At 42.1% G+C, this 24,325-nt stretch overlaps 1 protein-coding gene across 1 annotated transcript in view; it reads left to right on the top strand.

Annotated features, from left to right (window-relative positions):
• The window catches only part of DNAH3 (dynein, axonemal, heavy chain 3), a 249,802-nt gene that overhangs the window by 212,150 nt on the left and 13,327 nt on the right, over positions 1 to 24,325 (top strand). Inside the window, exons 55-60 of the mRNA XM_010837413.1 lie at positions 3,223 to 5,364; positions 12,637 to 12,862; positions 15,981 to 16,225; positions 19,070 to 19,186; positions 22,565 to 22,719; positions 23,544 to 23,711. Coding sequence (XP_010835715.1) covers positions 3,223 to 5,364; positions 12,637 to 12,862; positions 15,981 to 16,225; positions 19,070 to 19,186; positions 22,565 to 22,719; positions 23,544 to 23,711 — 3,053 coding nt within the window. The remainder of the gene's footprint in view (positions 1 to 3,222; positions 5,365 to 12,636; positions 12,863 to 15,980; positions 16,226 to 19,069; positions 19,187 to 22,564; positions 22,720 to 23,543; positions 23,712 to 24,325) is intronic.

Raw genomic sequence — 24,325 nt, 5'->3', positions numbered from 1 at the left:
AATCTTGATTCCAGCTTGTGCTTCTTCCAGCCCTGCATTTCTCATGATGTACTCTGCATATAAGTTAAATAAGCAGGGTGACAATATACAGCCTTGACGTACTCCTTTTCCTATTTGGAACCAGTCTGTTGTTCCATGTCCAGTTCTAACTGTTGCTTCCTGACTTGCAAATAGGTTTCTCAAGAGGCAGATCAGGTGGTCTGGTATTCCCATCTCTTTCAGCATCTTCCACAGTTTATTGTGATCCACACAGTCAAAGGCTTTGGCATAGTCAATAAAGCAGAAATAGATGTTTTTCTGGAACTCTCTTGCTTTTTCTATGATCCAGTGGATGTTGGCAATTTGATCTCTGGTTCCTCTGCCTTTTCTAAAACCAGCTTGAACATCAGGAAGTTCATGGTTCATGTATTGCTGAAGCCTGGCTTGGAGAATTTTGAGCATTACTTTACTAGTGTGTGAGATGAGTGCAAAATTGTGTGGTTGTTTGAGCATTCTTTGACACTGCCTTTCTTTGGGATTGGAATGAAAACTGACCTTTTCCAGTCCTGTGGCCACTGCTGAGTTTTCCAAATGTGCTGGCATATTGAGTGCGGCACTTTCACAGCATCATCTTTCAGGATTTGAAAGAGCTCAACTGGAATACCATCACCTCCAATAGCTTTGTTCTTAGTCATACTTCCTAAGGCCCACTTGACTTCTCATTCCAGGATGTCTGGCTCTGGGTGAGTGATCACACGATCGTGATTATCTGGGTCATGAAGATCTTTTTTGTACAGTTCTTCTGTGTATTCTTGCCAGCACTTCTTAATATCTTCTGCTTCTGTTAGGTCCATACCATTTCTATCCTTTATTGAGCCCATCTTTGCATGAAATTTCCCTTGGTATCTCTGATTTTCTTGAAGAGATCTCTAGTCTTTCCCATTCAATTGTTTTCCTCTATTTCTTTGCACTGATCACTGAGGAATGCTTTCTTATCTCTCCTTGCTATTCTTTGGAACTCTACATTCACATGGGTATATCTTTCCTTTTCTCCTTTGCTTTTCACTTCTCTTCTTTTCACAGCTATTTGCATGGCCCCCTCAGACAGCCATTTTGCTTTTTTTATTTTTTATCTTGGGGATGGTCTTGATTCCTGTCTCCTGTACAATGTCATGAATCTCCGTCCATAGTTCATCAGGCACTCTATCTATCAGATCTAGTCCCTTAAATCTATTTCTCACTTCCACTGTATAATCATAAAGGATTTGATTTAGGTCATACCTGAATGGTCTAGTGGTTTTCCCCACTTTCTTCAATTTCAGTATGAATTTGGCAGTAAGGAGTTCATGATCTGAGCCACAGTCAGGTCCTGGTCTTGTTTTTGCTGACTGTATAGAGCTTCTCCATCTTTGGCTGCAAAGAATATAATCAATCTGATTTCAGTGTTGACCATCTGGTGATGTCCATTAGAGTCTTCTTTTGTGTTATTGGAAGAGGATGTTTGCTATGACCAGTGTATTCTTTTAGCAAAACTCTATTAGCCTTTGCCCTGCTTCATTCCATACTCCAAGGCCAAATTTGCCTGTTACTCTAGGTGTTTCTTTACTTCCTACTTTTGCATTCCAGTCCCCTACGATGAAAAGGACATCTTTTTTGGGTGCTAGTTCTGAAAGGTCCTATAGGTCTTCATAGAGCCATTCAACTTCACTTTATTCAGCATTATTGGTTGGGGCATAGACTTGGATTACCATGATATTGAATGGTTTGCCTTGGAAATAAACCGAGGTCATTCTGTCATTTTTGAGATTGCATCCAAGTACTGCATTTTATACTCTTTTGTTGACTATGATGGCTAATCCATTTCTTCTAAGGGATTCCTGCCCACAGTAGTAGATATAATGGTCATCTGAGTTAAATTCACCCTTTCCATATAGAGGTGGCTTTTAAAGTGAGCCTGAAGTTTGTTCAGGAGCCATCTAGATGCCATTTACAACCTAGGTGAAAAGCTCATGTTAGGCAAGCACTTGGGATCATCAGGAAGTTGAAGGAAGCTTCTTGTAATTAAAGACCAGGGAGCAAGGCAAAGATGAGATGGAGAGGAGCTTGGGATTTAAGATCTTTTTTTTTTTTTTTTTTTAGAGCGGTTTTAAGGTCACAGAAAAATTGAGTTGAAGATACAAAAATTTCTCATATACCCCCTGCCCCTACTCTTGCATGTTGTTCAGTCATTCAACAGTGTCCAGCTGTTTAAGACCCCATGGACTTCACTTACCAGGCTTCCCTGTCCATCACCATTTCCCAGAGCTTGCTCAAACTCAGCTGCATTGAGCTGATGATGCCATCCAACCATTCTGCCCTCTGTTGTCCCCTTCTCCTCCTCCCTTCAATCTTTACCAGCATTGGGGTCTTTTCCAATGAGTAGGCTCTTCACATCAGGTGGTCAAAGTATTGGAGCTTCAACTTCAGCATCAGTCTTCCCAATGCACATTCAGGGTTGATTTCCTTTAGGATTGACTAGTTTAAGCTCCTTGCCATCCAAAGGACTGTCAAGAGTCTTCTCCAACACCATGGTTTGAAAGCATCAATTCTTTGATACTCAGCCTTCTTTATGGTCCAGCTGTCACATCCATACATGGCAACTGGAAAAATCATTACTTTGACTACACAGACCTTGTATAGGTCTGTACAGTCACACACACATGCATAGCCTCCCTTATTATTAACATCTCCCATCAGAATGGTATATTTGTTATAGGTGATGAACCTACATGGACACATCTTATCATCCAAAGTCCATAGTTTACATTAGGTTTCACTCTTGGTATTATACATTCTATGAGCTTGAATAAATATGTAATGACATGTATATTCTCTGCCCTAAAATTCCTCTGTAGGATCTTGGGGGTTTTTTTGTTTGTTTGTTTTGTTTTGTTTGCTAAATATGAGGAGTAGCCCCTGCAGGGCTGCAAATTTCAGGCAGGATGTCTTAATAATAGTCTTATCTCTTAGCTAATAGGAAGTTGCTATATAACACAGGGAGCTCATCCCAGGGCTCTGTGACAACCCAGAGGGGTAGGATGGCAGGAGGGGCAGGCTTGGAGGGAGGCTCAAGGAGGGGATATGTGTGCACTTCTGATTGATTCATGTTGTTGTATGGCAGTAAGCCAACACAACACTGTAAGTAATTATCCTCCAATAAAATTTTTTTAAAATAGCTTTATCTCTACTTCTTGTCCCAAATAGGTAAAATGATAGAAGATTACTGGGGGGTATCGAGAAAGATTCTCGGAGATCTGAAATTCTTGGAAAGTCTCAAGACATATGACAAAGACAACATTCCCCCAGTCATCATGAAGCGGATCCGGGAAAGGTTTATCGATCACCCAGATTTCCAGCCTGCTGTAATTAAAAATGTATCATCTGCATGTGAGGGTCTGTGCAAGTGGGTGAGGGCCATGGAGGTGTATGATCGTGTGGCCAAAGTGGTGGCTCCCAAACGGGAGCGGCTGAAGGAGGCTGAGGGGAAGCTGGACACACAGATGCAGAAACTGAACCAGAAGCGAGCAGAGCTGAAGCTAGTGGAAGACCGCCTCCAGGCCCTGAACGACGACTTTGAAGAGATGAATACCAAGAAAAAGACACTGGAGGGAAACATTGAAATCTGTTCCCAAAAGCTGATCAGAGAAGAAAAACTGATGAGTGGTTGTGGAGGAGAGAAAGACAGAGGGACAGAAGCCGCTCGGCAGCTGGGTATCCGTTATACTAATCTGACGGGGGATGTGTTGTTGTCCTCTGGGACTGTGGCTTACCTGGGGGCCTTTACTGTGGATTATCGGGCTGAGTGCCAGAAGCAGTGGTTGGCGCAATGTAAGGACAAGGTCATCCCTGGCTCCAGTGACTTCAGTCTTAGCAACACATTAGGAGATCCTGTAAAAATTCGTGCCTGGCAGATTGCTGGGCTTCCCATTGACTCCTTCTCCATTGACAATGGCATCATTGTATCCAATTCCAGACGCTGGGCCTTAATGATTGACCCTCAGGGGCAGGCCAATAAGTGGATCAAGAATATGGAGAAAGCAAATAAGCTGTCAGTCATCAAGTTCTCGGATACCAACTATGTGAGGACGCTAGAACACGCCCTGCAGTTTGGTACCCCAGTCTTACTAGAAAATGTTGGGGAAGAGTTGGATGCCTTTATTGAACCCATCTTGCTCAAGTCCACATTCAAACAGCAAGGGGTTGAGTACATGAGGCTTGGTGAAAACATCATCGAATACTCCAGAGATTTTAAGTTATATATCACAACCCGTTTGAGGAACCCACATTACCTCCCTGAGGTGGCCGTGAAAGTCTGTCTCCTCAACTTTATGATCACTCCCTTGGGCCTCCAAGATCAACTCCTTGGCATCGTGGCTGCCAAGGAGAAGCCAGAACTTGAAGAGAAAAAGAACAAGTTGATTGTGGAAAGTGCCAAGAACAAGAAACAACTAAAGGAAATTGAAGATAAGATATTGGAGGTCCTTTCCCTTTCTGAGGGCAACATACTTGAGGATGAGACTGCCATAAAAATTTTGTCTTCTTCCAAAGTGCTGTCTGAAGAAATCTCTGAGAAACAGGAAATTGCTTCAGTGACAGAAACGCAGATCGATGAGACCCGTATGGGCTACAAGCCAGTGGCTGTTCATTCTGCCACCATCTTCTTTTGTATCTCTGACCTGGCCCACATTGAACCCATGTACCAGTACTCCCTGACATGGTTCATAAACCTCTACATGCAGTCTCTGGCCCATAGCAAGAAGAGCGAGGAACTAGAGCTACGAATTGAGTACATCATTGATCATTTCACCCTCAGCATCTACAACAACGTCTGCCGCTCTCTGTTTGAGAAGGACAAGCTGCTTTTCTCCCTCCTCTTGACAATAGGAATCATGAAAGAGAAAAAGCAAATTAATGAGGAAATTTGGTACTTTCTTCTAACTGGAGGCATTGCCTTGGACAACCCTTTTCCCAACCCAGTTTCTGAGTGGCTGTCTGAGAAGGCATGGGCAGAAGTGGTCCGTGCATCGGCATTGCCAAAACTGAAAGGCCTTATGGAACATTTGGAACAAAATGGTAATGAATGGAAGTTCATCTATGACTCAGCCTGGCCCCATGAGGAAACATTCCCTGGATCTTGGAAGTTTCTTCATGGTTTGGAGAGGATGGTGATCCTCCGATGTTTGCGGCCTGACAAAATGATTCCAGCCATTCGGGGGTTCATTGCTGAACACATGGGAAGTGTGTACATTGAAGCCCCTACGTTTGATCTCCAGGGGTCCTATAGTGATTCCAACTGCTGTGCACCGTTGATATTCGTGTTATCTCCAGGTGCAGACCCAATGGCAGGTAAGGGTAGAATGTTGTGTGAGGAATATTAATGGATAACAATAGCTTGTCTCTATTGAGCAGGAATCTCAAACTCAAATGGCTTTGAAGGGCATTCCAATTAACAGACTAAGGCAGGGCTGGGACAACATAAGACTTCTTTTCTGGCCTAAAGAGGGCAGCTCTTTTGTATTGTGCCATTTGATAATGTGATCTTAGGATGACCAGATTATCTGCTTCTTCAAGAGAAACCAGAAAGGTAGAAATCATCCATTTAAAAAAATATTTATTTGGCTTCATCACGTCTTAGTTGCAGCATATGGCATCTTCTTTGCATCATGTGGGATCTTTCATTATGGTCTACTGGCTTAGTTACTCTGAGGCATGTGGGATCTCTGTTCCCTGATCAGGCATTGAACTTGTGTCCCCTGCATTGCAAGGCAGACTGTTAACCACTAGACCACCAGGGAAGTCCCAAAAATCACCCATTTTTAAATTTTGATAACTCATTCAATTTTTTTAAAAAAACTTTAAGAGGGTTCAGTTCAGTTCTGTCACTCAGTCACGTCCGACTCTTCGCGACCCCATGAATCGCAGCACGCCAGGCCTCCCTGTCCATCACCAACTCCCGGAGTTCACTCAGACTCACGTCCATCGAGTCAGTGATGCCATCCAGCCATCTCATCCTCTGTTGTCCCCTTCTCCTCCTGCCCCCAATCCCTCCCAGCATCAGAGTCTTTTCCAATGAGTCAACTCTTTGCATGAGGTGGCCAAAGTACTGGAGCTTCAGCTTCAGCATCATTCCCTCCAAAGAAATCCCAGGGCTGATCTCCTTCAGAATGGACTGGTTGGATCTCCTTGCAGTCCAAGGGACCCTCAAGAGTCTTCTCCAACACCACAGTTCAAAAGCATCTTAGCCAGGGCTAGATATAGCCTGGTGACTGCTAGTTTATCACCTTTGTCTTAGACCATTTTCTCAGACCATTGTTCCTCTCAGCTATGCTTTTTCTCTTCTTTGAATCTTTAAATTTTTTGAGTAATTGATGCCTCATGTAGTAAAAAAAAAAAAAAACAAAAAAACGCAAAAAGCATAGGATTATGGCTCCATTAGGACCATTTTGTTACCTCAACAGACATTTGGCGAAGTGGGAGAACATTTTTGTTCTCACAAATAGGGGGTACTACTGGCATCTAGTAGGTAGAAGTAAAGGATGCTGCTAAACAGCCTACGATGCCCAGGGCAGCCCCCACAACAAAGGATTATCCAGACCATGATATAAACAGTACTGGGGTTTAGAAGAGCGAAAGGTACATCTTCCTCCTAACTCTCCCAGAAATAACTGCTACTAGTAGTTTGTGTAATTTTCCAGAAAGTGTGTGTGCACGTAAAAGGGTATGAGTTACTGATAGAAACAGATTCATTTTCTATTCTGTTAGGGGATCTTAAAGCTTTAGTTTTCTCTGTTGTTGAAAAAAGAATACCAGAAATGTAAGTGGCCAGATTGGCAGTTCTCCTGTGAAAACAGAAATTGGACATGTATTCTGACCTTGTTAGAAAGCCTACTTCAGAGAAAATCAGAAGAAGGAGCTGAAATGAACTGGTACTTTTCCAGGTTCCAACACTTAAATTATTGTTATTGTCAAAGCTCAATTCATGACCCCTTACTAGCGTCTTGCTTCTTCCCCTATGTTGTTTCTGTGGTAGGCTTATATAGGAAAAATGAGGGGAACTAGGAAAAGTAGAGAAAAGAAATGGAGGAAACAGTAGAATATGCTCTGTAAAATGATAACGTGTTGGGAGAGAACAGGGCTGTAAAATCTAATGCTGTATGTTCCTTATTCCTGTCCCTCTCTACTAGAGGCTTCATCAGATTCAGCTTGGATGATGTCCCAGGCAGCCGCAGACGCTGTGTCCCTCATAGTGTGTCGTATTAGGAGACAGATACAGTCTGGTTGTCGTCTATCATTAAGATCGATCAGTGGGTTCAGGAGTTGTCAGTGGGATTCACGTCAATACTCCTCTACTGCCTCCTTTATAAAATTTCCCATCAGCCTTTCGCCTAATATGGTGGCTCTCACTCTTGGCTGCACATTGAAATCACCTAAAGAACTTTAAGAAAATCTCCATGAAAAAATAAATACTGTATAATATCACTTATATGTATAATCTAAAATACAGCACAAATGAACCTGTCTATGAAACAAAACCAGAGTCACAGACATAGAGGAAAGGCTTGTGATTGCCAAGGAGGGGTTGGGAAGGGAAGGCTTGGAAGTTTGGGGTTAGTAGATGAAAATTATTATGTATAGAATGGATAAATAATAAGGCCCTACTGTATAGCACAGAGGAATGTATTCAGTAGCCAAGGATAAACCATAATGGAAAAGAATATAAAAAAGAATGTATATATAATGGAATCACTTTGCTGTACAGCAGAAACTAACACTACACTGTAAATCAACTATATGCTTTGATAAAAATAAATTAAAAGCAGCCAGTGAGAAAAACAAGATAACCTATAAAGAACAGCAGTTAGACTAGCAACCAGTGTTTCAATAGCAACAATGTGGAATAATGCCATCATTGTGCTAAAGGAAAATATGCAAACATAAAGTCTATCTTTCAAGAATGAGAATGAAATAAAGAGAACATCTTAATTAAAAACTGAAAAAAAGAAAATCTTCATGTGCAGGCCTTGCCTTCTACCAATTAAATTAAAATCTTTGTAGGTTAGACCCAGGCATTGTGTTTTATAAAGCTTTTCAAATAATTTCAACATGCAGCCAATGTTGGGAACCAATGACCTAATGGTTTTACTGGCCTTAGAAAATCATTACCCAGATGCATTATTGCATTAGGGACTGCAAAATGATGAGAATTTAATTCTATCATTCCTCCCTCATAAATTAGCTGGAACTCTTCCATAAAGAAGAATTTTTCTTTATCAACTCTTTGGTTTACCCAGGAAGCAAAGGTTCTTGGCTCATACTCTATTTACCAGCTTTCAGAGTATTGAAAGCACGAAGAAGGTGGTTTTCTGGTACATTTATTAGTGCATGGGTTTTAACATAGTGGATGTTTCACATATAGCAGTGATTTACTCCACTCCTGCCATCATTCTTTTTGATGCTCAGATTATTCATCCTTTAGCCTATTAGGATAGGAGTACCTCCATGGCTATATGCTTTTCACATAACCCCAGTAGTTTTTGATAACGTCCTTGCTGTGTAGAACTACCATATATCATTCAGGCTTATCTTGAACAAGTGTTTCTCCAAGGAACTCCCAATTCCTTTATTGGGTCATGGTATTTGGAAACCTAGGGTTCCTGTCACTACTGAGTACATCATTGATTGCAGACCTTACTTTCCACTCATTCTCTTTTTGGCTGCATTCAACCTGCTTTTTTTATGCTAATTTTGAAAATGTATTTCTTTTTGGTTGCAGTGGGTCTTCATTGCTGCACATGGGCTTTCTCTATTTGTAGCGAGTGGGGGCTACTCTTCATGGAAGTGCATTGAGGAGGCTTCTGTTGTTGCGGGGCACAGGCTCTTATGCATGGGCTTCAGTAGTTGCAGCACATGGGGCTCAGTAGTTGTGGCACAAAGGCTTAATGTTGCTCCATGACAGTCTTCCCAGACCAAGCATAGGACCTGTGGCTCGAAGGACTTCATGTGATCTTTGGATTTCCCTGGTGGTTCAGATGGTAAAGAATTCACCTGTAATGCGGAACACCCAGGTTTGATCCCTGGGTCAGGAAGATCCCCTGGAGAAGGGAATGGCTACCCTCTCCAGTATTCTTGCCTGGAGAATCCCATGGACAGAGGAGCCTGATGGGCTACAATCCATATGGTCACAAGGAATTAGACACAATGGGAGAGAGTAACACTTCCACATTGAATTTTTATCTTCAATAACAATGCTTTCCATTTCTAGAAGTTTTATTTGTTTTGTTTCAAATTCATGTATTTTTTTCCCATAGAAGTCTGAAATTTAGGCTACTGACTCAGGAAGCAATGCAGAAGCTTGTCACTGGCCTAGAGCCTGGGTAAAAACAAAAAAGCAACAATTGTTCTGTGAGAAATTAAAATACCAAGCCTAGGCTATATGCAGATGAGGGTTTTAGAGTTATAGTACCCTGTGGTATGGGATTCTCAAGCTGAGAAATTTCCCGTAAAACTGATCCAGAATGGGAAAACCCTGGGGACACTAGTGATTGTGTATACGAAATTGTTCTGTTAGGGCACTCCTTAAACCCACAGTATGTCAGACTCCCACAGAATAACACAAACTTGCTGATTGTGAACTGACAATAAAAAAAAATTATAAACTATGTGAGGAAGCACATTACTATAAGGGATAATCAGCACATCAAACAATTAAGAGAATTAATACCTCCCCCCAGGATTATGAGGATATTATGGGCTGAATTTGTCCCTCCCAAGTCTGTATGTTAAAGACATAATTCCTAATACCTCAGAATGTGACTGTATTTGGAGATAAGGTTTTTAAATAGTTAACTGTGAGGTCATTAGGGTAGGTCCTAATCCAATATGACTGATGTCCTTAGAAGATTAGAACACAGATACAATGACAGGGAGAAGTCCATGCAAGGACACAATGAGAAGATGATGTGAGGAGAAAGTGAAAGTGAAGTCGCTCAGTCGTGTCTGACTCTTTGCGACCCCATGGACTGTAGCCTACCAGGCTCTTCTATCCATGGGATTTTCCAGGCAATAGTACTGGAGTGGATTGCCATTTTCTTCTCCAGGGAATCTTCCCAACCCAGGGATCGAACCCAGGTCTCTGGCATTCTAGACAGACGCTTTACCGATGTGAGGAGAAAATGGCCACAAACAAGCCAGGAAAAGAAGACTTAGAGGAAACCATGCCTGTCAGCACTTTGATTTTTTATTTCTAGCCTCCAGTGCAGAGAGAAAATAAATTTCTGTTGTTTAAGTCATCCAATCTTTGGTTATTTGTTATGGCAATCCTAGCAGATTAATATTGTCTCTGAGACAGACCATAAAAGAAACACACCTAGTTGAGCTATTTCAAATCCTAAAAGATGATGCTGTGAAAGTGCTGCACTCAATATGCCAGCAAATTTGGAAAACTCAGCAGCGGCCACAGGACTGGAAAAAGTCAGTTTTCATTTTAGTCCCAAAGAAAGGCAATCCCAAAGAATGCTCAAACTACCTCACAATTGCACTCATCTCACATGCTAGCAAAGTAATGCTCAAAATTCTCCAAGCCAGGCTACAGCAATACGTGAACCGTGAACTTCCAGATGTTCAAGCTGGTTTTAGAAAAGGCAGAGGAACCAGAGATCAAATTGCCAACATCCACTGGATCATAGAAAAAGCAAGAGAGTTCCAGAAAAACATCTATTTCTGCTTTATTGACTATGCCAAAGCCTTTGACTGTGTGGATCACAATATACTGTGGAAGATTCTGAAAGAGATGGGAATACCAGACCACCTGACCTGCCTCTTGAGAAATCTGTATGCAGGTCAGGAAGCAACAGTTAGAACTGGATGTGGAACAACAGACTAGTTCCAAATAGGAAAAGGAGTACGTCAAGGCTGTATATTATCACCCTGCTTATTTAACTTATATGCACAGTACATCATGAGAAATGCAGGGCTGGAAGAAGCACAAGCTGGAATCAAGATTGCTGGGAGAAATATCAATAACCTCAGATATGCAGATGATATGACCATTATGGCAGAAAGTGAAGAGGAACTAAAGAGCCTCTTGATGAAAGTGAAAGAGGAGAGTGAAAAAGTTGGCTTAAAGCTCAACATTCAGAAAACGAAGATCATGGCATCTGGTCCCATCACTTCATGGGAAATAGATGGGGAAACAATGGAAACAGTGTCAAACTTTATTTTTGGGGACTCCAAAATCACTGCAGATGGTGATTGCAGCCATGAAATTAAAAGACGCTTACTCCTTGGAAGGAAAGTTATGACCAACCTAGATAGCGTATTGAAAAGCGGAGACATTACTTTGCCAACAAAGGTCTGTCTAGTCAAGGCTATGGTTTTTCCTGTGGTCATGTATGTATGTGAGAGTTGGACTGTGAAGAAAGCTGAGCGCTGAAGAATTGATGCTTTTGAACTGTGGTGTTGGAGAAGACTCTTGCTAGTCCCTTGGACTGCAAGGAGATCCAACCAGTCCATTCTACAGGAGATCAGCCCTGGGATTTCTTTGGAAGGACTGATGCTAAAGCTGAAACTCCAATACTTTGGCCACCTCATGTGAAGAATTGACTCATTTGAAAAGACCCTGATGCTGGGAGGGATTGGGGGCAGGAGGAGAAGGGGATGACAGAGGATGAGATGGCTGGATGGCATCACTGACTCAATGAACATGAATTTGTGTGAACTCTGGGAGTTGGTGATGGACAGGGAGGCCTGGTGTGCTCTGATTCATGGGGTCACAAAGAGTCAGACATGACTGAACGACTGAACTGAACTGAACTGAAGAATCATTAAAGAAGAAAAACTCACAAACAAAATATAACACTGGCTGCCTCTGAGGAAGAGAGATGTGAAAGAGACCTACTTGAAATTTCACTGTCCAAATACCAGTTTTCCTAGTAAGTTTGTAAAAGCCCAGTTCCTAAATTAACTTATTTACAAAGCAGAAATAGAGTCACAGATGTAGAAAACAAATATAGTTACCAGTGGGCAAAGAGGGTAGGGATAAACTGGGAATTGGGATTGACACATACACATATAACTAATAAGGACCTACTGTATAGCACAGGGAACTCTTTTTAATATTCTGTAATGACCTATATGGGAAAAGAATCTAAAAAAGAGTGGATACATGTATTTGTGTAATTGACTTACTTTGTTGTGGACTTGAAGCTAACACAGACCCCATGGACTGTAGCCTGCTAGGCTCCTCCACCCATGGGATTTTCCAGGCAAGAACACTGGAGTGGATTGCCATTTCCTTCTCCAGGAGATCTTCCCAATCCAGGGATCGAAACCTGGTCCCCCGGACCACAGGCAAACTCTTTACCGTCTGAGCCACCAGGGAAGCCCAAAATACTGGAATGGATAGCCATTTCCTTCTCCAAGAGATCTTCCCGACCCAGGGATCGAACTTGGGTCTCTGGCACTGCAGGCAGATTCTTTACTATCTGAGCCACAGGGGAAGCCAGATCAACTATACTCCACTAAAAATGAAATGTAAACCCCCTTTTCTGTGTTGTTATTGTTAATATGGTCTTAAGTAGCCTGTTCTCTTTCAAAAGTCCTTTTTCTTCCTGATCTCAGGCCTGCTGAAATTTGCTGATGATCTTGGCATGGGAGGTACCAAAACACAGACCATCTCCCTTGGCCAAGGCCAAGGCCCTATTGCTGCCAAAATGATCAACAGTGCCATCAGAGATGGGACCTGGGTGGTCTTACAGAATTGTCATCTGGCCACAAGCTGGATGCCTGCTCTGGAGAAGATCTGTGAGGAGGTGATTGTTCCTGAGAGCACCAACGTGGGATTCAGGTGAGATGTTGTCCCACCACTGTGTCTCTGGGCCCCAGTCTTGAGCTCCAGATGTCATGGTAATGACTGGGAATCCAAACAAGACACAGTTCAACTCTTAAGAAGCTCTCAGTCTAGGAGAAGGCAGACCATATATGAATAATGTTGATACCATGCAGTCCTTGCTGTACTTGTTTGAACAAGAATGGACAAGGAAGGAAAAGTTGAAGAAGGCCTTGAGTATTGAAAGATAAACAGGAATTTTCCAGGAAGGACATTCCAGACAAAAGGGACAACATTTGTAAAAGCAAAGGAAACACCAAGAAGTTATCTTGTGATTCTGGGGTATATGCTGTGAGAAACTGTTGTAGGGAGGTGATATGATATATGTCTGAAAAGATAGATTTAATACCAGCAAGTTAGTTTTAAAACTTATTGGTCAAAAAAAAAAAAAAAAAAATCCCACCTGTAATCTCGCTACTTGCTCTATCTTCTATTTCTGGAGATCCATGGAATTTTAATCAGTCTTGGAAGCAGCCGTTCGTTTTCTATGAACTTTAAAGTCCAGCAAGACTAGGCCTAAATTTTTGCATTTAGAGAATGATGAAATGAACCAGATAGGCTTTCAAGTCTTTTAACTTAGATTTTCAGTGATCTAATTATTCTGGACCGGGGTGAGCAAACTATGTCCAAATCCAGTCTGCAGCCTGTGTTTATATAGCTTACAATCTAAGAATAGCTTTACATTTTTTTATGGTTGAAAAAATAGAAAGAAGAATAATATTTCATGACATGTGAAAATTGTATAAAATTAAATTTCAGTGTCTATAAATAGAGTTATAGTTTTATTGAAATATAATCATATTCACTCACGTATTGTCTACACTGCTTCTATGCTTCAAGTAATTGTGACAGAGACCATATGGCACGCCAAGTCTAAACCACTTACTGTTTGATCCTTCATAGGAAAAGTTTGCCAAATCCTGTACTAGGCAACAAAGTTTGCTAGTTATTTTTATTTTAGTTATGTCTGCCTGAAAATAGAAAAGTGTTTGGTGTTTATTTACAAAGCCAGATTAGGCCATAGTTGATTGTATTCATGTAAGGCTCATACAAGATTAATGTAGAAGTTTAAGAGGGAATCCATTAATTTCAAGAATTCTATTTTGTATGGGATGCTGAGTTGTTTCATTTATTATCAGTTACATACTCAATGAAGAAAAATTATTCATGTTGACATCTAAGACTTCTTGACCCCAAAGTTGGAGAAGGAAATGGCAACCCACTCCAGTACTCTTGTCTGGAAAATTCCGTGAATGGAGGAGCCTAGTAGGCTACAGTCCATGGGATTGCAAAGAGTCGGACACAACTGAACGACTTCACTTTCACTTTCACTTTTAACTTAACCCCAAAGTCACAAGCTTAAGTGCTTACACAAGCCAGCAATGTAACATAAATGACTGAAGAGGATTTGGGCACGAGAAATATTCCACTTTCCACACTGCCGTAGCTATCATCATGGGCATTCAGCCTCAGTTGAATATCAGCAGGGAGTGGTGGGGACTGTGGTTAAACTAGAAGCACATGCCCCATAGAGATGAGCTACTCCTGCCCAGTGACAGCTAACTGTTGCCAAGCAGGCATGAAGGCCTCTTGTGTCCAGATTTTCTGATTATTTTAAAGGAAAGATGGGAAACCAGAATTTTAAAGAAAGAAAGTGAAGTCACTCAGTCGTGTCTAACTCTTTGCAACCCCATATAGACTGTAGTCTACCAGGCTCCTCCATCCATGGGATTTTCCAGGCAAGAGTACCGGAGTGGGTTGCCATTGCCTTCTCCAGAGGATCTTCCCAACCCAGGGATTCAACCCGGGTCTCCCACATTGTAGGCAGACGCTTTACCGTCTGAGCCACCAGGGAAGCCAGAATTTTAAAAGAAAGCCCTAGATTTGTAAAAGTTGGCAACTACTTCAAAAATATGTTGCAGCATTATGTTGGTTTGCATGGTGAGAGTTAAACATCAGCCAGCTGCAAACTGAGGTCAGGTCATAGGCCACCAGTTTATGGGCTCTCCTTCCCCTCTGAGCCCTGTACTTGGACCATAGCAGGCTGCCCACCAGCCCTTACCACATCCCCAACTTTCCTTCCTCCATGTGGTTGCTCAGCCTGTGTCTTTAATGACTTTTCACCCCCAAATCTGCCTGTTGGAAACCTTTCTAATGTCTAACAAAACAACCCCACAAAAATGAAACAAAACAGATGCCACAGTATATATGTAGCTTGAGCCTGAGTAAGAAAAGCAAATGAAAAACAATATGCTTACATGTTAAGCTGTAGATGGTAAAATTATATATATATATATATATATGTTTCTTACTAAATACTTTTGCCTATGTTCTCATTTTTTTACGGACATAGGTAAAACTTTATTATTTAAGGAAAAAAATCTTCCGTATTCTCAAGACCCATTTCAAATGCCACTGGCCTCTATGACAGAAGTCAGCAAACTTTTCTTGTAAGGGGCCAGATAGTGAATATTTTAGGCTTTGCAGGCCATATTGTCAAATGCAGCTATTCAACTCAGCTGTTGTAGCATGAAAGCATCCCTAAATAATTTGTAGATAAAGGGGTGTGGCCATGTTCCAATAAAACTTTATTTATAAAAATAGGTTAAGGCTAGATTTGACTCAGTAATTTGCAGACATCTGCTCTCCCCACCCCATGTATCCCCACAGCCTATTACTGCCCTCCCTCCCTGCAGTCTAGATTTTAAAACTTCTTGGCACTGTTTGCTTGTCCTTTCTCCCCTCCTCAGCTCCCATTTCCCTTTGCCTCTTCCGCATCCCCCCACCCTGCCCCTGACACCCCCAGCAGCAAGACTGTGAGTAATCTGGAAGCAAGAAACAAGGTGTGTCCTTGAAAGCCCCACTTGACCTTGCTATACCTCTGTTTCCTCACTGGTAAAGGGGATGGTAAATCAGAGGGTGGCTGTGAGGATTAAAGAAAATGAAGGGACATAAATTCTCAGCATTGGGTTCAACATCTATCAGAGTATTAAAAAAATGGTAGCTATTTTTTTGTTACTGTTTTTTAATATATGTATTACATTGCTGTAAATAATTGGATCTGTTTCTTTTCTAGACTCTGGTTAACCAGCTATCCATCAGAGAAGTTTCCAGTCAGCATCCTCCAGAATGGGATTAAAATGACCAATGAGCCCCCTAAAGGGCTCCGGGCCAATCTTTTGCGCTCTTACCTCAATGACCCCATCTCAGACCCTGTGTTCTTCCAAAGCTGTACCAAAGCAGTGATGTGGCAAAAGCTATTGTTTGGCCTTTGCTTCTTCCATGCCATCGTTCAAGAGAGGAGAAACTTTGGACCCCTAGGTGAGAGGTGACAGCATACCTGGATTGCTGGGGGAAAGATCACACAGATGCAGAAATGCATTCAAGTTTGTAGTCAGGGTTGCCAGTAAAATAAGGTGTAAGAAAAAAGATAAGGTATAAGTACATTCCATGTAATATTTGGGGCATATTTATACTAAATATGATTTGTTGTTTATCTGAAATTAATTTCACTGAGTGTCCGTGCCAGATTAGGATCAGGGTCAGGGAAAGAGGTGATGCCCCAGAATCAGAGGTCTCCTAATTACTGAAGTTATGTGATAATGAGAAGATTGAAAGCTCTTCCCTTTGGTGTGTATTTGCCTGGCTTGGGTACAATGGCCATTCTGCAGGGAATTTTTACCAGGTGATTTATAACAGTTTAGGTTGCTCTCTTTACATGTGCATAACAGTGAAAGAAATACAACTGTGAAATCTGTCTGTGCTTCTCCTTGAAAAAAATAAACATAAATTTCTTTATTAATGTAACCTATCCATGGCCTAACTTAAGCGACTTAGTATTCTTGTTGGAACAGATCATCAAACTAAATACAGATCCCAAGTCACCATGATTTTAAGGATGGATTATTTTTCTCATGGAGAATGGATGGATATTCATATCATTTCTCATGGATCATTTTTCTCATTATTAATCCCATAGGCTGCCTCCAATTCTTTTCTTGAAATGACCCACCCCAAGGTATTCTTAGCAATTCTGGGGGGTTACCAAAGGAGGCAAATTGTTTTGGTGATTCTCTCCGAGCATTCTCTTTCCTTCTACCTGTCCCAGTTAGCGCCATACCACCTGACTCTTCCACTTAGGGTTTCAAGGATGAGACAGCCAAAGTGGACACTCCCTCTACACTTGCATCTCACACACCACATTCTTCCATCCATGCCTAACCTCCCAAAATCCATACAACAATTTGGCTTATAGTCAACTGCCCAGTTGTGTTTTGTTTGCCAGAACACAAGTTTTTGGGTTTTTTAAAATTTATTCATTTATTTATTAATAATAAATAATTGTTGGCTGCACTGGCTCTTCATTGCTGCCTGAGGGTTTTCTCCAGTTCCAGCGAGTGAGGGCTACTCTTCATGGCAGTGGCTTCTCCCATTGCAGAGCACCGGCTCTAAGGTACGGGCTCAGTAGCTGTGGCACACAGGCTTAGCTGCCCCACTGCGCGCGGAATCTTCCACACCAGGGAGCAAACCTGTGTCCCCTGTGTTGGCAGGCAGGCTCTTAGTCACTAGGCCACCAGGGAAATCCAGGTTTTTGTTGTGTTTAATTTGAATGTGAATTATTTGGGAGGAAATGAAACATCTCCATTGAATGCAGGTCCCGCCACACCCTACTGTCTTACATCAGGCCTGCTTCATACATTTATGTGACTTGTATAGCCCCACTCTATTAGCCTTTGCCCTGCTTCATTCTGTACTCCATGGCCAAATTTGCCTGTTATTGCAGATATTTCTTGACTTCCTACTTTTGCATTCCAGTCCCCTATAATGAAAAGGACGTCTTTTTTGGGTGTTAGTTCTAAAAAGTCTTGTAGATCTTCATAGAACTGTTCAACTTCAGCTTCTTCAGCATTACTGGTTGGGGCATAAGCTTGGATTACCGTGATATTGAATGGTTTGCCTTGGAAACAACCTGTCACTTCATGGGAAATAGATGGGGAAACAGTGGAAACAGTGTCAGACTTTATTTTGGGGGCGCTCCAAAATCACTGTAGATGGTGATTGCAGCCATGAAATTAAAAGACACTTACTCCTTGGAAGGAAAGTTATGACCAACCTAGATAGCATATTGAAACCAGAGATATTACTTTGCCAACAAAGGTCCATCTAGTCAAGGCTATGGTTTTTCCAGTGGTCATGTATGGATGTGAGAGTTGGACTGTGAAGAAAGCTGAGCGCCAAAGAATTGATGCTTTTGAACTGTGGTGTTGGAGAAGACTCTTGCGAGTCCCTTGGACTGCAAAGAGATCCAACCAGTCCATCGAAAAGGAGATCAGTCCTGGGTGTTCATTGGAAGGACTGATGCTGAAGCTGAAACTCCAATACTTTGGCCACCTCTTGCGAAGAGTTGACTCATTGGAAAAGATTGATGCTGGGAGGGATTGGGGGCAGGAGGAGAAGGGGACGACAGAGGATGAGGTGGCTGGATGGCATCACCAACTCGATGGACATGAGTTTGAGTGAACTCCGGGAGTTGGTGATGGACAGGGAGGCCTGGCGTGCTGCGATTCATGGGGTCTCAAAGAGTTGGACTGAACTGAACTGATAGCCCCACTGGGCATTTATCATTATAAACTTTGGAAATACAGTGGAAGGAGGGGAATTCTCAAAGCTAACTTAGTATTGCCCAATCACAGATACTGCTCTCTACCTAGTCACTAAGTCGTATCTGACTCTTGCAATCCCATGGACTGTAGCCTTCCAGGTTCCTCTGTCCATGGGATTCTCCAGGCAAGAATACTGGAGTGGGTTGCATTTCCGTTCCCACTAAACCTATGCTTTAGTGTTATTTTTGGCGTCCTATACGTTACCATGGTATTCCAGCCAGGGTGAGTAATCCTATTTCACAAATCCCAGGATGGTAACATCTTCCTTAACAAATGGGGAGATCCATAAAGTAATTGACTTTAGAATGGATTTTTTTTTCAGCAGCATGTCTCCCACGCTGACAGTAAATACCAAAGCTAATAGTTGGCAAGGTGCTTAATATTCATGGGACTGAAAAGAGGCTCTTGACACATGATGATGTTTAACTTAACTAGCCCAATCTCTGAGTGGGAATTAAGAACTCTCATCCTGAAGCATCTAATTCATCTTTGCCTCATGCAGGTTGGAATATTCCTTATGAATTCAATGAATCTGACCTGAGGATTAGTATGCGACAGATCCAGATGTTTCTGAATGATTACAAGGAGGTGCCATTTGATGCTCTGACCTACCTGACAGGTATTTATGGGAGGAGGTTTTGAGGTGCCATTTGATGCTCTGACCTATCTGACAGGTATTTATGGGAGGAGGCTTTGACAACCACAAACCTCCACAATTATGCTCCACCTTCCTGCTCCTCTGCTCCCAGCTCCATTCGTTTACTCACTTATGCCTTCAACAAACATTGAGCTCTTACTGATGCTGGTCACCATGCTGGATATTATAAAACAAAAAAACAACATACCAAAAAATCAAGATTGATCCCTCCTCTTAAGTGGTGCACAGTCTACAAAGGGAGAGAAATATAACAAAATAAATGACAATACAGTGGTAAGTTCAATAAGAGGAACATTTATAATGTAGAAAGGCAGCACAATGATTAAATTTCAGATATGGGGTGGGATGATTAGGGATAACTTCCTTAAGGCATTAAAGATGGTTTTGAGGGATAAGTAGGAGTTTTACTACTGGAAGAAGAAAGTGGGAGTGGGTGGTGAAAAAAGAAGGCGAGTGCTCCCAGCAGAGATACCCTGCGGTGAAAATGACCCTTGCTGGTTTGTATTAAAGCAATTCATCAGCTGTATCATCAATATATACCAGTACATAATATGGAAGAATGTAAATATATAAAACTGGGTCACTGCCTTCAAGAAAAATACCATGTAATCCTAGAGAGAGGAGATAAAATGGGCTAATTTACATGGGCTAAATGAGTGGGTTACTATGGCCAAAAGTCAAAGTGCAGCTCAAAAGAAAAACCTGGGCATCTTCAAGGTCACATACAAGTTCCTCCCTCAACTCTGGATCCTTTCCCCAGTCAAATGTCACGTGCATTATCTACATCATTCAGTGTTCACAGTAATCTTATAAGCTTCATGTTAGTGACCCTGTTTTACAGCTGGCAAAACCAAGACCTTAGCACAGGGGTTCTCAGCTAAGGGTGATTTTACCTCCTAAGGGACATTTGACAAATTGAAGAAGACACATTTTGTTGTCACAACTAAATGGATGTTCTACTGGGTAGAGGCCAGGATGCTGCTAAACATCCTCAATGCACAGGACAGCCTCCTACAACACAGAACTACTCAGTGTACAAAACATCAATCATGCCAAGATTCAGAAATTCTGCTTTAGAGTGATTAAATTCAGTTTAAAGTACAAGGTGACACAGACCTTACTTCAGCACAGTGTCCCCTAAAACAAAACCCCAAGTGACATACACAACATAAGTTCAGTGGATTTTAGTTTGGTGAAAGAAACTTTTCCAAATAAGTGAGCCATATTCCCATTACTCCAGGCCACACAGAAGCACATCCCAGAGCTCTTCTTCAGATCACAGAATGAGTGCATAAGTGTCCTGGGATGTGGTCTTAGTGTTGGACTGCCTGGCAGCTCATAAACCAACCCACCCCAGTTGTGCCAGCTGGCCTGAGGATAGTCACTTTCCAACTGTACCAATCAGGATAGCCTAGTTAGGCTGAGATGACAAGCAGTCTCCAAATCTCAAGGATGTAAGACACCAAAGGTCTATTTCTTGCCCATCCTGTTAAACACGTCCAGTGTGAATTGGCGAGGGTCTCTGTTCATTGTAATTGTCTATCAGAGGCACAGTTGGCAAAGGCTGTACCAACTTTTGATGCCACCATCTCAACGTATACTTGTGTGGTCACTGCCACAGGGGTAGCACTGAAGAGCTCATGTTGGGAATTAAACATGCAAGAAGTTGTCACCTGGCCACACCTCACTGCAAGAAGTGTAGTGAGGGAAGTGTAGGAGAAGGGAAGGGTAACCTTCCTATGTGCCTGGAAAGAAAGACGAACCAGATAGAGATGACTATCAGAGCTCCGAGACCAAGAGACAAACTAACCAAAGAGATAGGTCTTGTTTGAAGAGTGGTGATCTAAATAGATGGACTGAAGTCGAATACATTCTTAGTCTGGTACCCCCAGCCCTGTGGCAGAGCCAATGGGAAATCTTGAAGAGATATAAAACGTATCCTGTTTCTGTAGAAACTTGTGTTCTTGCTGTAAAGAAGAGATATATAAGTAAAGAAATGCACCTTCCTTCATAAACATAAAACCCAGGGCCTTAAGGGTACCCCCTGAGGTAGACTTCGCTGACGAGGGGGTGGTGGTGGCACCCTGACCATGACCCTGCACCTCAGGTTTTCCTTCACCTGTAGTCCCTCTTTGGTCCTTTCTAGCACTGCCAGGCTGACTTCAGGGGGAACCACTCTCCCTTTAATATTGTAGTTTAGTGTCGTCATAAACCTACTTACAGCTGGGACAAACTATAGTGTTCACACTAAATTTTGCTGAAGGCCTGAGGGTGGTGGTTTAAGGTAAAGCAGTTTCTGTAGGGCTCAAATTATTACCCAGTAGGTATAAACGTCCCCTTAGTCTCTTACTTCTCCCATTATGAGCCACCAAGATGTTCCTCTTAGTCATTTAGACCCCTGCAATGCCAAGAGAAGCTGAGGCCTCTTCAACTTGTCGTACTTCCTGCTTCATGTCCATAGACCTGCCCTCTCCTAGCATGGTTGGAATTGGAAATGAACCCCCCCTTCAGGAGAGGCTTTGCATGTGCACGCACACACACACACAGATGTGTCTTTTCCTTTCAAATTAATGTGTTGTTTCCAACTTCCAAATATCAGGTAACACACACACTATTGAATCTGATCCAGCTAGAAAATGCATCCGGGGTTGCTGTCTCCTCAAAAGAATTACCTAATTCTTTTTGTAGAAATCTGAGTGTAGAAACCTGAGTTACAGAGAATGATGTTGATCATGGGGATGGGGGTAGGAGAGTCATATCCCAAAGCAGTGTCTATGGATAATCTCAATTTTCTAAATTTGTGAAAGTGATAATTGAATGTCTTCTATATGCCAAGCATTGTGCTAAATGTTTTATAAGTATTGTTAACCACAACCATGTAAGATGGGTATGCAGTTATCTCTTACTGACAGATGAGAAACTGCTAATAAGTGGCAAAAGTTGGAGCCTAGAAATTGGCTGAAATTGGAACTCAGTACTGTCTCATGCCACAGTTCTTACCCTGAACCACATTTCTATGCTGCTTTTCACATATATGTACACAGATACACAAATGTCCAGACGAATATCTGGAAGATGCCTAAATGTTAACAGTTACATTAGTTGAAATAATTGGTGACAGTATTGCTTTTATTTCAGTTTATTGCTATTTTCTAAATTCTAATATAGGAACATGTATTATTTTTGTAGCAACCATAATACCCAAAAGGTCTGGTCTTAAACTAAGCTGAGCATGGTTTTTAGCAACCCTGTGTCTCATTGTTGGCTGGAGGAATCCTCTGTTTTAGATTAATGACCAAGTTCATTATGGATTCAACTTCTTCTGTTGGCTATCCCCAGGGGAATGTAATTATGGAGGCAGAGTAACGGATGACAAAGATAGGAGGCTCCTGCTATCCCTTCTGTCCATGTTCTACTGTAAGGAAATCGAGCAGGACCATTACTTTCTTGCTCCTGGAGACACTTACTACATCCCTCCTCATGGCTCCTACCAGGTAAGGGGCAGGAGGAGCTTGCCAGCCTCCATGTGGCTAGGGTTGCAGTTGTATCCAAGGAGGGCCCAGGGATAGCTTGGGTTTCCTGACTTGGGTCCATAAGCTATTTCGAGTCTTCCAAAAAGCCTACAAGACAGACCTTATTACTATCTAGTGAATCCTAGGCATTTGGTAGATAAGATCTTTCAAAATATGGGGTCCATCTGGGGGGAAAAGGAAGGGATGGTTAAGATGAAGCTTTGCTGGTGAACAGGTTGGAAACTGTTACTTGAAACCAAAGGTTCAGAAGGTAGCACAGGGAGGGACAGAAAAACTGAATGGGAGAATGATAAATGGAAGAAGAAAATGAGATCTGAAGGATGAAAAGGGCTTGCTTTTATTGAGTACCTGTTATATACCAAGGCCTTATTTCTTCATAACCTCATTTATCTTCCCATTTGCAGATATGGAAACGGGGCTTTCGGGTGACTAGATCAATGTTACACAATTAGTTTAAGATGGAGCTAGGACCCAAATCCAGTTCTGTCTGAATCCAAATCTAATTTTGTCTCCAAAGCCAAGACTGCTGGTAGAGCAGGAGGGAAGCCAGCAGAGGTGGGAGGGGAGATAACCCATCTACCTTCATATTTATACTCACTGTTCAGAAACCTGTAGGAGGGAAAGCTTGTGAATGTCTTGGCCCTGATGATGTGTGCATGTGTGTGTGTATGGCCTGTGCTACCAAAACAGTGTGATTTCTATGTGGGTCTGGTCTGGCCAAACCCTGGGTGATCTGTGGGAGCCCAAGAGCCTGAACTTACATTAACTGAAGATTTTCTTTCCAGTCGTATATCGACTATCTCAGGAACCTCCCTATCACAGCCCACCCAGAAGTGTTTGGCCTCCATGAGAATGCTGACATCACCAAAGACAACCAGGAAACCAACCAGCTATTTCAAGGGGTGCTCCTGACCCTCCCTAGGCAGTCAGGAGGGAGTGGCAAGTCCCCTCAGGTAACTAGGCTTGAATTCAATTTCCTAGGCAATCTTCCCTCTAGTGGGCATGCAGGATTATGGGTGATGACCAAGAAGGAAGAAAGGCAGAGGCGTGGCAGACCCCTGAGGAAGGGCATGGATGCTCTGGTCTTAACTGTTGAGAGCCCTTAAATACTGAACTAGTTTCTTAAAATGTCAGTCATTCCTGTATAACCTTCGTGATTCATTGTTACAGCCACATATCATCTATACTCCATTTACATAATATTTTAAAACAAATCTCTTTTGCTTGAAAACATTTTAAAAACTGCACATCAGGATTGTAACTGAAAACAAATCCAGTACCATTTCGATAAAGTCATGACAGCCACAAAAAGAAAATGAAGGCTAAACATTACTAGGTTCTTCTGGCTGCTGCTGCTGGGGTCTTGCTGGCTCCTTGGGAAAAGAGGAGGATCAACAAGTGTTACAGAACATTTAATTAGTCCTGACCTTAACATTCAGAAAGTGAAGATCATGGCATCTGGTCCCATCACTTCATGGGAAATAGATGGGGAAACAGTGGAAACAGTGTCAGACTTTATTTTTCTGGGCTCCAAAATCACTGCAGATGGTGACTGCAGCCATGAAAT

Source organism: Bison bison, unplaced genomic scaffold (genome assembly GCF_000754665.1).
Source record: "Bison bison bison isolate TAMUID 2011002044 unplaced genomic scaffold, Bison_UMD1.0 scf7180017864072, whole genome shotgun sequence".
Lineage (NCBI taxonomy): Eukaryota > Metazoa > Chordata > Mammalia > Artiodactyla > Bovidae > Bison > Bison bison.
The sequence above is the reverse complement of the archived record's forward strand: the minus strand, read 5'-3'. Positions and strand labels throughout refer to the sequence as shown.